The following is a 14976-nucleotide window of genomic DNA, read 5'->3' on the forward strand; positions in this document are numbered from 1 at the left end:
TATATAGTACCATCACAATCTGTGGTAATCTTCCTTAAATATTAATAAACACGTCAGTTAGTAATTTATTCAACTATTTTTCTCAAATGCAATTTTTTTCCTTTCCTGAAAGTAATAGTAGAAGTTCAGAGACATCAATTGATGAAAGCTACATTATACACCATAACCCTAGCCCACTTTGTGCAAATATCATGATATTAAATGTATCTGTTCAAGGATTGAAGCTTTCATCTTTTGACTTCCCCGCTGCGATGTTTCTGCATAAGCTCACTCATATCGCAAAGTTATATTCTACTTATGTTTATTGTATCAGTATCAATAAAAACAGTGAAGTGGTATTTTTAACACTCAAGATATCAAAACCCTCCAATAGGAATAGTCTTTCCCTTTCCTAGCTATAATGACAGCAAAAGAACTATATTTCCAGCAATGTCATCTAGTGAATATTTGTCACAATTAAAAGTGTTACAGTTACATTTCAATGAAATTAATCTAAGGAACAGAAAATTAGGCCAGGTAATTAGCAAAATGTGCTTCAGTGTTGATGAGAGCGCAGAGGACAAATCAAGCTGTCTATCATGTAAGTGGGTAATTTTAATTAGTACTTAATTATTTCATTCATTCCCACCAAGTCAATATCCTTATTAATTAGAAAAGCAAGTCAAACTGTGAAAGCACTGTACAGGCTAGTTTCAGAGACCTAGGCAAATACGTGTGCTCTGTATTAATTTATAAACATTATATGCTGGAGAATAAACTAAATGGAATTAGAATCATTGTATGTATGCATTGATGTGCGTGCGCACGCGCACACATACACACACACATGTAAATGAAAATTCTAAAATAAATGCTTGCATTCAGTAATATCTACAGTGTTTACTTCTAGTCCCCAGAGTTTAATTATTAACATGTAAATCAAATAGAGATTTCTTCAAATATATGGCTCTTATTGCATGGTATGGAATAATATTATTCCATCATTCAACTATAAAGTTGTTTATAATTCTTTGATGTTAAGTATTCTTAGAGCTGAGTCAAAAGCTATTTTCCTCTCGTGCCAATTAGCAATTTATGAAGTTATTTTTTTAGTATTTAGTATTAATTTCAATAAGAGCTGCATGTTTGCAAGTTTTATCTCTTCTTTATTTTCATGCTTTGTCTCACTTATCTGTTTATCTCACCATCTAGCCAAAACCTATGATTTTGCTCATAACATTGTGACCCCTGGTGTGATGACATCACAAGTATCTATAAACACAATAATGTGGGTGGCTAAGGTCAATGAGACAAAATAATAAGAGCAAAAGATTCTAAAGATGAATAGAAGCAGGAACTATGAAAACAACAAGATGAAAAACACAATTTCTTCTTTGCTTAGGTTTCATCAAAAACATATCTGGCAAATCTGAATACAGGTAGTCTTCAATTTACAACCACAAGCCCAACATTTCTTCTGCTAAGTGAGACAGTTGATAAGTGAATTTTGCCCCATTTTATGACCTTTCTTGCTACAGTTATTAAGTCAACCACTGCAGTCGTTAAGTTAGTAGCATGGTTGTTAAGTATATACTTTGATTGTCAGAAGGTTGCAAAAGAGGATCCCATGGCCCTGGGGCATGCAACAGTCTTAAATATGAGTCAGTTGGCTAAGCACTTGATCATGTGACCATGAGATGTTGCAAGAGTCATTTAGTGGGAAAAATGTCAGAAGGCACTATTTTCAGTGCTGTTGTAACTTTGAACAGTCACTAAACAAACTGTTGTAAGTTGAGGATTATTTGTACTTATAAGGCCAATTCTTTTATCAAAAAAGCAGAATTAGGAGAAAAACAAAAGATGACTTATTTTTTGACTATAAATTACTAGTTGAATTGAGAAATTTATCTTTCTTTGAAGGAAATGAATGAGATGGCCCCCCAAAAATGAGGATAGAGAAAAAAATTAAGTATTCAGGGAATTAAACTTTTATTACAGATTTGATTCAGAAACAGGATAACCAACATTATCTAGCTAGACTGGTAAAAAAGCAACTCTCAGCATTTTTTATTTTTTAAGTTGTAATTGAAATATAATTTACCAAAGTAAAACAAGACTGCACCTTGGGATTAATTTATTTTGAACAACGTATCAGTTTTAAAAGATCTTTTGCAATCAGTACTGCTGTGAGTGTGTTAGCCAAACAGCCTAAGCTAACACATTCCTTTCAATATGTATTTCCCATTGTGTGCTGCTTATTCTCTTATAATTTTTTCCTCTCCAATCTCTCAGTCTGCAGGGGGAGGTAGGGGGGAGGAAAAATGGTGGAGACACAGGAGAGATGTCTAAAGAGATCACTTTTTAAGGCAATCTTTCCTATGCCTAACCCATTTTTTCCTATCCCCTCCCCGCTAACATTGGAGAAGAAGGGATTGTGGGAGAGTAAGCAGGTACACAATATATATCTCTCTCTCTCTGTGTGTGTTTGCCTAATGTGTTGGCCTGCAGCCTCAAGTATGTTAAGCAAACAGCCAATGCCAGCACATTCCTTTTCATGTATATTCCTGCTGTGTATCTTCTTACTCTCTTATAATCCTTTATACCTTTGTAATCTCATCCTCTCAATGAATGTAAATCCAAACATTAATCTCCTTCCTACTAATTAATCCAGAACCAGAGTGAGCATTTCAAAAAATAGAGAAGTGAGAAAAAAGAAAAGCTGAAATAAAATTATAAATAGTCAGAGTCATGTGATTTTCCATGTAGCAACCATGTCACTTAGCTATCAAGTTGTCAGGCCCAATGGTGGTAGTTTAAACGAGGATTACCCATATTGCATCTTATTTGGCTTTTCTTTATTTCATAGGAAACCTTTGCCATATAAACCATACAAAAAAGTCAGTACAAATACTTGGCAGTACTTCAGATATTTTATTATGCTACTGTCATCAGGACTATCCAACATGGCGACCACAGCTATAAAGCTGTAGTAAAAAAAAATCTGATTAGATTGGACAATAAAGATTTTGCTTTCTGAACACTTTGGAAAGTATCTTATAGATTAGGCTGCTAATCATGAAAATAACCTGTAATTTAATCTATCACCTACCATTTTACAGAAATCTGTTTTTGCAATTTCTTCTGCTATATATATATTTACTAATTATTCTTGCAATTTGGATAAGTATCCATCCTTTCAAAAAGTTTTATTTATTACTTTGGAATGTTTAATTGAAAAAACCTCAAGCAATATACTGTAAATCATGAAAGCAATCCAAAATTGATTTCTTGAATATTAGAGGAATAATAATTATCTCAAACTGCTGACTACTCTCTTTGAAAATCAGGGGCAGAGAAAATAATATCAGCCATTTTTCATTAAGAAAGTACAATATTCAATAACCTGAATTATTTTAGAAGACGTATCAAGCAGTAGATCACGAAACATCCAAAAGGTTTTTTAAACTAATATGAGGGACCATATTAATACCATATAGTATTAAGTTGAAAGGAAACAGCTTGTCATGTTGTGGAGATTTATTTCATATTTTATGGTACTTCCACTTGTAATGATTGAAACCTTGTTACTCCCATGTGGAATTACACATTTCTTGTTCAAAATCTGCATGAAACTATTAGAGGAGAATATCCAATAGTTCGGGGTAGGGTATCACCAATATGTTGGTGACATCCGATTTACATTACCATCCCAGGTAAAGCTGGAAAGGGTGTGATAGTCCTGATCTTGTGCCTGAGTGGATAAATCTCTCCAAGATGAAGCTGTCATATATAGTTGACTGACTTGGCTTGATTTCATTCCCCTTATAAGAACCAACTGCAACTATGGAGACTTTCAAGACCTTTGGGTCCTAGTTGAACAGTCTACATTACTCTGATCCATAGGTATGTAAATCCCGCTCTGGCTGGTTTACTATGTATGGACCAAAGTTTCTCATGATATAAACCATTAGAATTTAGAGTAATGCTAAGTACTATATATGTGATCTCCCTTGAACGTGTATTGGTGTAAAATGTTGACTGCTACCAGAGAGGGACAGGTTTGGTATCATCTTACCATTTCACTAGCCTACAGATAGATGAGTCCAAATCAAAGTGTTGATTTTGAAGCCTACATGCCCCAACAAAAATATATTAATGGGACTAATTTTCTTATTCAGAATCAGTAAGAATGTTTTCCCGGGAGAAACCCAGGAGGCGTTTCTGAATTTTCCATCCCTTGTGAAATGAAGTAAGTGAGGCATTGGAAGCATGTCTTCTTAGGAGCAGCACTATCTTATAGATTACTATAGTCGATTAAATAGGGAATTCCCATTTTACTTATCTTTCATATGGTGATTAAACCATTTTATTCCATTGGTTCCATAATGCACATGGTGGACCTAGTCTGTCATTATAATTGTTTTGGTATCAATCTGTTATTTAGTTTTTTACTGCTATTATAATACAATTATACTGAATCTTTCAAAATAGGATGATATATAAATGTAAATATAAATTATCAATACAAATAATATAAATAAATATATTACTTGGCTTGCTTTAATTCTCCCTTTGAAGAATTATAGTTGAATAATCAACTGGAACAATTTAATGGGAGCAGAACAAAGGGAATTGCTTTTCAGGCAGGCCTCAGGAGCATGTTATTCACCAATATCCTTAGCAAACAACCAAAGATTCTGAAACTCTTTCTTACCTTTTTTTTTTTTACAAATAACAGAAAACTATTTTGTCAAGAGGGTCCAAGAAAGAAGAATAAGCTTAATTTCATAACAATATCTAAATATATCAATGTGAGTTGGTGGCAATTACAGATGATTGTCAAAGTAAGGTCTCCCCAGGTCTACTTTTGCAATCTCTAGAGCAGGGGTCCTCAACCTTGGCAACTTTAAAACTTATGGACTTCAACTCCCAGAATTCCTCAGCCAGTAAACAAACCCAAAATTTGAAGATTCCTCTCTGGCATTATATGGAAATTTCTAGAAGAAAACTGTTGAATACTGTAATTTTATCTTCATTAAGGCTTCAATATTACATTTATTTTGAAGCAAGAATATTGTAATTGTGTTTGTGGCCTTAAAGCATGGTTTCCAATGTAAAGTATGAATATATATGTGTGTGTGTGTGTGTGTGTGTGTGTGTGTGTGTGTTCTTTTGCACCTTTAACGTTACAGGACATTTTATTGTAGCAATAAGTTTAAAATATGAAAAGAATTGACTGTATTAGAACCAGAAGGGGCATATCACAAAATTGATTTGCTATTTTGGATGATGTAGTCTCTGAAATTGTTGAACATTTTTTTCTCCCTTTTTTCTCCCATAAATGTATTATGGTACTATGGCTAATAGTTAAGATATTATAATTACATACAAATATTGTATAATAGTTTTAATAGTTACATGATGGCTGTATTCAAGAGTTAACCTGAATCTTATATATGATAATACTGCTATATAAGTCCAGGAAGAAACTTTCCCTCTAAATTAAGGTAAATAAATCATTTATGCAGTCTTTGCCATTCATTCTCTTGTTCATGTATTGAGATTCATTGGACTAACCATGTAGTATATAAAAACTGTATGCTGGCCTGATTGTCAGGATATATTAAGCCATATTGTGGCTTGTTTCATAGAATCATGGAGGCTTAAAGCACCATAGAGGACATCAAATCCAACGTCATGTTCAGATCCATGAGAAAACCTCTGACACCGAGTTTCTGTTTAGTGAGGTGATAGCTCCTCTTTGCAACTTTAACCCATTGGTTCTAGTCCTGCCCTGTGCAGCAGCAGAAACTCCCTCTACTCCCTCTTTGTGTTACACTGTCCAGATAACTGAAGACTAGGATCATCTCTACAGCTGTGTTTCTAGAGTCTAAACAGAAACATTCTTTAATTGGTGCTCAGATGTTTTAGTTTCCAGAATTACTGTTGTATTGGTAGCCCTCTTGCAAACTTGCTCCACTCTGAACTCTTCCCTCTGAACTAATAATAATAACAACAACAACAACAACAACAATAATAATAATAGTTGGAAGGGACCTTGGAGGTCATCTAGTCCAACCCCCTGCTGAGGCAGGAAACCCTATACCATTTCTGACAAATGGCCACCCAGTCTCTTCTTAAAAGCTTCCAGTGCTGGAGCATTCACTGCTTCTGGAGGCAGGTTATTCCACTGGTTAATTGTTCTAACTGTCAGGAAGTTTTTCCTTAGTTCTAGGTTGCTTCTCTCTTTGGTTAGTTTCCACCCATTGCTTCTTGTCCTGCCTTCAGGCGCTTTGGAAAATAGTTTGACTCCCTCTTCTTTGTGGCAGCCCCTGAGACATTGGAACACAGCTGTCATGTCCCCTCTCGTCCTTCTCTTCGTTAAACTAGACATACCCAATTCCAGCAACCGTTCCTTATATGTTTTAGCCTCCAGTCCCCTAATGTCCACTGTTGGTGGACATGGGGTCTGCATCTTGCTACTGGATTATATTTAATTTGTAGTCAGCAGGGATGCCAAGACCTCTGTTACATGTTTTATTGTGCGATCAGGTATTTCCTATCATATTGTTGTGGTTTTGTTTCTTATCCAGATGCAATCTTTTCCAGATTAAATTACATCCTATTCATTTCACCTCAATCATCAAGCTGTTATATTTTTGAACATATCTGTCCTCTCTAAAATATTTATTACCTTTCCAGTTTTGGGTGATCTACAAACTTTAAAAATGTACCTCCTCTCATCCAAGTTATTGGTTAAAAAAATGCTGAACAGCACATGGCTCAAAACAGAGCTCTGCAGCATTCCATTTGATACTACCTTCAATTTGAAGTGGAGTCATTCATGAACACTCTTTGGCTGCAATCATTTAGCCAATAGTGAAACTATCTAGCAGCAGTATTATCTAGCATATATTTTTCAAAGAATATCATGAAACCCTCTGCTGAAATTTTTAATGAGATCCAGGTACACCACAATCCTGATCTAATAAGCTAGTAACTCTATCAAAGAAGGAGACAGGGTTAGTCTGACATCATTCATTTGGCTTCCATGCTGGCTCCAAACAGCTTATTTGTGAAACAGCTTATTTGTGAACGCCTAAATAATTTGTCTAAGATTTTGTCCAGTATGGACATCAAGCCTGCAGACCTGCAGTTTCCTAGATCTACCTTTTCCCTTTTAAATATGGGAATAACATTTGTTCTTCATATTTCTGGGTTCTCACCAGTCCTCCAGGAGTTCTCAAAGAATACCAGTTCTGGAAACTTCTGCTAGTCCTTTCAGTGGTTTTATATGTAAGGAGTCTTTAATTCATTGAAATAAACTGCATTCCCTCTTCCCCTCTCCTCTTCTAGCCTAAGCTTTAACTTCTTTTCCCTCATCACATAACTATAGTTTAATTTCCCTTCCCAGAGAAGACATAGAAAATAGGAGTGAGAATCTAAGCTTTCCCATCATTGTACATTATTGCATCACCTCTTTCCTCTCACTATGGATCAACAGTCCTTTTGGCTTTCCTTTTATTTCTAATATATCCAAATAACCCCTTTTTTTGGGGGAGGGGGGAATTTGCCGAAAGCTTCAGCTCATTCTGACCTGTAGCTTTTCTGACTCAGTTTCAGAAGACTATTTTCTATTCTTCTTTATGTTCCATCTTATTATTTCCTATATGTCACTTTTTCTCTTCAACATTTTAGAGAGTTCTTCATCTATCTATGCTAGTCGCTTTAATTTATCCTATTTCTTGTGGAGATTGTTTGCAATTACAATGTTTGCAAAAAGATCTTAACATCTTTTCTGGATATGACAAATCTTCCTTCTGAATTCATGAAACATCACAGTCTAATTTCAGTGTGCAGGTCTGACTCTATCTGGTACTCCTCCTCTGGATATTACATATTCAAGGATAACACGACAATTTTTCTTTGAGGTACCAGTCACTTTCAGTTCTTCTACCAATCCCTCATTGTTGACAAAGATAAAGTCCATGGATTAAGTTCTTCCACTTTCTGACAACTGATGTCAGCAAGACAGGCCAAGAATTTATAGGCCTTCTGACCCCTGGCAGAATTAGATTTTCAGAAGATAACAGGATATCTGAAATCTCCCATTATCAATATTGCATTAGTCTTTTTGAAAGACTAGTTATCTCATGCAGAAATACTTGATCTGCTTTTTCTGTGTGGTCAGGCAATATATAATAAACTCCCACAACAGTATCTTTTTATTTTTTACTCCTTTTATTCTTACCCCAATACTCCCAAAATAATTTCCATTCTCTGATTCCAGAACTGCTATGCAAATATTTTCCTTTATATAGAGTGCTTCTGACTTGGTGTAGTACATGATATAATATAAAATGTGAGCCATATTTATTGTTTAATCTATTATGTAAACCACCCAACTGAGATTAATGAAACATGATTAAAAAAAAGGCATTGCTAATGAAATGTGTGACTCAGGTAACCATGTATTTGTAGATGATGCTATTCTCTTCCCATAAGGACATAAATGGAGTTTTCCAATTTCAAACGTTCAAAGAGAACAATATTCCTAGCACAACCTTTCCAATCTAATATTCTCCAGATATAATTATTTCTTTTGTATTTCTAATATAAAATATAGTTTTTATTCCATTTAATTTATCTCAAGAGTGTTAGAAGTTCTTCAGATGATGGGCATCTTATATTGAATATTTTGAGAAAAATGAAGCTATGTTAATCTACATGAAATAAATTATCTCCCCTGTATTTCTTAGTTTAAAAGTTGTATTTTGCATAAATACCAACATTCACATCATATGGTATCAAAAACTTAGTATCTCCATGGAATACCAGTTTACAGAATTCCCAGCTAACATGGACATGAATCGTATTAGCTGGAAACTGGGAATTTTAAGCATCATAGCCAAATAGCACTGGCTAGAGCAAAGTTAGAGAAGGCTGGCCTAGCATCATTAATCTGACCATCTAGAAAACTTAAGGATTCTGAATATCAGACTTAACTTCTTGAATGATTCTCCTTCTATTCTGTCCATGTTCCAAAATTTCCATACTAAGTTTATAATTTCTACACAGTACGATTTTCCTTACCTAGAAATCTTGCAAATCACAGCATAGTCACAGAACATGTATTTTAGTATTAAATGCCATTTTGATTTGAAAAGAAGCAAACAGAACATTTTAAGTTCATTCTTTCTCTACAAACCATGCATAAAAGCAAACACATTATCCGGCAAGGATATTATTTGGGGAAGCATGGATGAAATGAAATCTAGACTCTTTCTTCTAAAAGTCACCCTATGACTTTTCTTTAAGATTAATAAACATTTTCAAGCACAAATGTTAATCAAGGCAAACCACCTGAATAGAAGACACAATGCTTCTTACCATCAAAACCATCTTCCTCTGTTCCAAGTTCATCATCTGAGCAAATGTTCAGCACGTTGACCAGCATCTCTGTTACTGTTAAGAAAATCAAGTGGAAAGTTGAGACAATGAGACAAACCTGATGGATCCAAAATAAGATTCTCAGTTGTAGCATGGTTGTTTATAATCACAGCATATATAACAACTACACAAAATTTTAAGCAAAAATTTTAAAGCAAAATTTGTGTGAACATTCAGAGAATAAGGTCCAGATCCTTAGGCAATTAAGGGGGGATTCCTGTACAGTTCAATGCTCAACAGAAGGGTCCCTACAAAAATACAACTCCTGTTTTAATAAATACACATTCATTCCTTCTTTTTGATGTCTGGCTTACAGAAGTAAGTTTACGTCTCCTTTTGTTTCTCTTCCAAAAACTTGATAAGTCAGATTAATTTGAAACAATGTTTGCCAGTTGTATTGTTTTCCTCCCTTTTTCCTCTCTCTTATGTACTAGGCACAAAGCTGAGGTAACTTAGCAGTGCAAGTTACACAAAATAAAATATTTTAATTAAGTATTCATAAATATTTAAACAGGGAAAGAAGGCATTTCTGTCTACATGAACACGCTATGAAATTAGCAGACCCGAACTCTAGTTGGCCATAAATGCAAACTAATTGAATCCTTTTAAGTGTGGTGTATCGATAATCTTTCACTCTCTTGGAAATATGCTATATTTCATTACTTTATTGGACAGATAGGTAAGCCTAAACAATATTATCAAATTATTCCTACTTGGAATAATTAAAAGATAAACAAAAACAATTTCTTAAACACATAAAAGAGACAATACTTATTTTTACATAGCAACAAGCTCAGTTTGCTTCTAAATGTACTTTTTTTTTGGCAGGGAATTCAACCAGTTGCAGTGATAGGATGGTAGGATGCAACCATATTATTATAATCAGATATTGGTCACCTTTTCATATCATATTTTTAGTTAGATTTAAAATAAAGCTATACTAAGCTGCACAACTTAAAAAAATGTATCTGCAATAAAGATCACATTTTAGGACAAAGGTAAGTAAGAAATGAATAATTTTGTAATTAGGATTATAGATAAATTTTAATGTTTTTTCAATTAATCTTTTTATTGATTAAAATGGGTTTTGCAATAGTTACAGTAAATTGAAAACAAACAAACAAATAAATAAGGGATTTTTCTGGTGTACAGGTTAAATATTAAAAAAGGACTAACTGGAAAATACTATGCATGATAAAGTTTGGCAGAAAAAGAACATATTAACTTATAAACCAATGAGTGGTATTTTCATATGTGATAGATTTTTGCCTCAGCAACTAGATGTTTTCTAGAATACCAATCAAAACTAGATCTTGATATATCTAGGATTTTTACTATTCATTACACAATTCTTTTAATAGGGTAAGATTTGATGGAAATTTGATACCCTAAAGTGCATGAGCAGATGTTATTTAGAAAAGCTAAAATACTCAGAAGTCATATATTTGTAGAATTATGCAGAATACAGGTAACCCTCAATTTATGACCACAAATTTCTATTGCGAAACAAGATAGATGTGAGTTTTGCCCCATTTTAAGACTTTTCTTGCCACATTGTTAAGTGAATCACTGCAGTTGTTAAATTAATAGTATGATTGTTAAGTGAATCTGGCTTCCCCATTGACTTTGCTTGTCAAAAAGTTGCAAAAAGTGATGGCATAACCATGGAACACTGTAACTGTCATAAATATGAGTCGGTTGCCAAGCATCCAAATTCTGATTATGTGACCTTGGGGATGCTTGCAACAGTTGTAAATTCTAAGTACATTTTCAGTGCAGTTGTAAATTAAAATAATCAGCAAACAAATGGTTATAAGTCAAGGACTACCTATATAGTACCGTAAATGCCGGCGTACAAGGCGACCCGGCGTATAAGACGACCCCCGTCTTTATCGCCGGGCCGCACTCCTAGAACGTCGTCTTATACGCTGGAAACTACCAGTATTTCCGGCGTATAAGACGACTCGGCGTATAAGACGACCCCCGTCTTTGGCGCTGATTTCAGCGCTCGCGGAAGTCGCCTTATACGCCGGCATTTACGGTAATAATATTCCAGTAATTCAAACAAACTAATTGAAATGTAACAAGATTATAAAAGTGTGCAAATATATTAAAGAAAGTGGGTATTTGATATACAGAAATATGCATGGGCCTATAAGTATATGGTGGAGTACATACATGCGGTTGTAACTTGCCTCATCTCATTATTAGCCAATTGCAGTTGACTGGAAGTCTGCCTTTAGCCTGATTTTACACAGCCTCAAAGGATAAAATACAAAAGAAAAAATAAAATGGGCACTGCCCCTCTCTCTCTTTCTTTACATAAGCCTACTTGAGAAAGGAAAAACATCTCTTGATTTTCTTCCCAGTGTTTGACTTTCCTAGGCTGTTGTTGATTTGCATGGATAGGTCTGTTAATTGCCTTTAATCTTTTCAGTCTCTTGCCCGCCTGAATTGAAATTCCCTTATATTTTATACAAAGTCCAATTTGCAAAATTTCCATTTATCTGTATTTGTGCCCACATACACCTGCCATATAATTGTTTCTCTATAGAAATCCAAGCTTCTGTTGGAAAATTATCTAGGCAGAGATATAGACTAATACCTTTACCACCCACCTCATAACAAGCATAAGAAAGCAACTTCATCTCACCTTTATCATTTGGCAACATCAAAAAAATTCTATGAAAAATTAAAACAGCAGAGAACAAAGACTCATCTACAGTATAAGTGCCTGGCTAATTTCACCTACCTACTTCCTCTGTTTCCAAAATATGCCTTTTAACTCACACCATTACTGTTTAACTAAGGAGCTCCTTAGAAAATTCATTGCACCTACTCTTAACATAGCTTCTTTTGTGAAGAAATTTCAGAAGGCCTTTTTTTTAGTTTAACTAAGAAGCTTACAAACCTTTCTTCACAAAAGAAGTTTTGTGATGTGTAGGTACAATAAATTGGAGAATAAACATTCTCAAAGTTGGAGTTGGATGTCAGCTGGGCAAATCCAGCTGAATTGGCAGAGATATCTGACAGAGTTTTACTGGACAATAAGCATTAATAATTCCTCCTACTGCTGCTACTTCTAGTACTGTGGAGGTATCTGAGAATATTTTAAGCTTGTTGGTCTTAAGGATGTAGACTAAGTTTGCTGAAATAGAACTCATATGTATATATAAATGAAGAACTAAAATCAATATATGCGATAACTATGTAGTTATAGCAGTAACGGCATAGTTACAGGTTAAACTCTACCACTGATATTTTCAAATATAGAAATAATGGTTTTGGACACAACTAGTCTTTTTTAGAGTCAAATTCCAATCAAAATCATCCAAGTCACCATTAAAATAAAAAAGCAGCAATTATAATAATCATCTGCACATATCACACACATATATACCAATAAGGCATAGCAGAAATAAAAAAAATGTCATAAAATATCTGGCTGTGTCAAAATATTAAATATTCTCAAAAATATGTTAACATCATGGCAAAAACTAAAAATGTTAAGTCATTTCATAGATACTGCTATGAAACAAATTGCTATTATCACTATCAAAAATATCCTGATACATATTACTGACATTTCTCATGACCTGTATCATTCAGCATATTTCATCTTAAAAATATCTGTAGCAGAAATTCCCCCTTTTGTTAGATACCAAGGTTTTGGTATTCCATAGTGCCTGCTTGCACCACAGCATTCCCTTCCCAGCTTATAGGCATTCAAACAGTGCAGGCATTCACGTGGCACCCCAACCATCTGGGTTCAGCCCACAAACACTCACTTGCACATTTCCCATGTCACTCTGTAGTATTCATCTGCCCTCTGGCCTGATTGTGAACCACCTGGGTCTTGCCAACTTCCATCAGGATTCCCTATTGATTATACTTGTGAGAATCGATCAGGAATTTGCCAGTCATAGATGTTCTTGCTTGAAGACCCATGAATTTTGCTTAACAATGGCAATGGAGACCGCTATTGATAAGCAATGTGGTCATGTTGCACTTTATGACTGCACAGCTTAGCAAGAGAAATTCCAGTCCTGGTTACATTGCTCAACACCATCGCCCAATTACTGTTGCTGGCTGTATCATGCATGTTCCATTGCCCTAATCTAGTTTCCTCTTATTCCAGACACACTTCCAACATCTCTGAATATTCTGGATGCCAGCCCCTTTTCAGTAACAATTCTTCTCTTTTTACTCATTGATAAAACAATTTACATACCTTTTTCTCCCACAAACGGCAAAGACCAAGTGAAAACATCCATAAAATTTGGAAGCCAGTATGGATGAGGAGAACAATTAAATTGTCTGATATTCATAACGTTGTTTTCATATTTCAATACTGCAGCTGCAAAAGAAAAAAAGAAAGCAATCATTTTGGGCATTTAATAATATATTTTTTCTGGAGTATAATCCAATTACAGAGAAGTTCAGATACACTAGTGCTTTGTTCATGTATATATCCTGTCTTATAGAAAATTCCAGGTAAGGAGTGTGATTTCTATTTAATGTTACTTCTTTTGATACAGACTCAAAAAGAACCTCTCAAGTAACAGAGTTTTGTGATACCATTTGTACGATATGCTGCACCATTACTTAGATTTGGAATTTCTTATAAACAGTTTTATGTGGATTTTTTTAATGTCTTTATTCTTAACTATATATGTATAACAGAAAACAATAGATGTAATAGAACTATGCTTATTGTTTTTCTTTTATTCATAGATAGATATAGAGATAAAGATAGAGACAGAAATAATACTTATTTACTACATATTTTGTTTGTATGTGACTTAAGCCAGTAATAAATTTTATTTTATTTAATTGAATTCTCAGATATATTAGCTATTTCTTATTTCAATTTTAAGGCAACCAAATACCATAGCATCTTTTCTAAAAAAAAAAAATGGTGAAAAAAAGCAAAATATAAAAGTAAAAAAGCACAACTGAAAACCCAAAGAACAAAACAAAAAAGCAATTAAAGTTAAAAATGATGAAGTATTTTTAAACAAATTATTATAGTTTCAAAGTTCCTGATAATGGTCTTAAGTCTCCCCACTTTGCTATTAGTCTCTTACAATAAATATTTTTTCAGCTCTTTTCTTAAACAGTAGTCCAAATTATGCTTAAATTACATTTATTTTAAGTTAGGTGCAAAAACTTGAGAGGTTGTATTGCATATTGTTTTAACTCCCCATTAATTATCTCAAAGTGAAATATTCTGCACTCCATATTTTCTGGAAAAGATGCTTATCGAATACACTTTATCTTTCAATTTTACCCATAAGCAATTTTGCAGAGGAGAGCTAGCTTGCTTTTTTTTCCTTAAATAAAAAAGAGGGAGGGAGGGAGGGAGGGAGGGAGGAAGGAAGGAAGGAAGGAAGGAAGGAAGGAATTTTTATATGCATGTTCCTAATAAGCTGGTAGATGATGGACAACGTGTGTAGCCCAGAGTTGATTATCTTGATGTTCTCTGAGCAGCAAAATTTTCATTACCAAACTGGGCATCATCATCAGTTCTTTGACACCAGCGTAAAG

General features: G+C 34.2%; 1 protein-coding gene across 5 annotated transcripts in view; it reads right to left on the minus strand.

Moving 5' to 3' along the window:
• Positions 1-14976, minus strand: part of PPP3CA (protein phosphatase 3 catalytic subunit alpha) — an 80694-nt gene that overhangs the window by 25194 nt on the left and 40524 nt on the right. For all 5 annotated transcript variants that reach the window (XM_039361331.1, XM_039361329.1, XM_039361328.1 and 2 more), the window contains exons 7-8: positions 13661-13786; positions 9370-9444 (exon numbers count right to left, since the gene is read on the minus strand). In XM_039361331.1, the coding sequence (XP_039217265.1) occupies positions 9370-9444; positions 13661-13786 (201 nt within the window). The remainder of the gene's footprint in view (positions 1-9369; positions 9445-13660; positions 13787-14976) is intronic.

The sequence above is a fragment of the Crotalus tigris genome, unplaced genomic scaffold, assembly GCF_016545835.1.
Source record: "Crotalus tigris isolate CLP2741 ecotype Arizona unplaced genomic scaffold, ASM1654583v1 scf7180000019245.846064, whole genome shotgun sequence".
Lineage (NCBI taxonomy): Eukaryota > Metazoa > Chordata > Lepidosauria > Squamata > Viperidae > Crotalus > Crotalus tigris.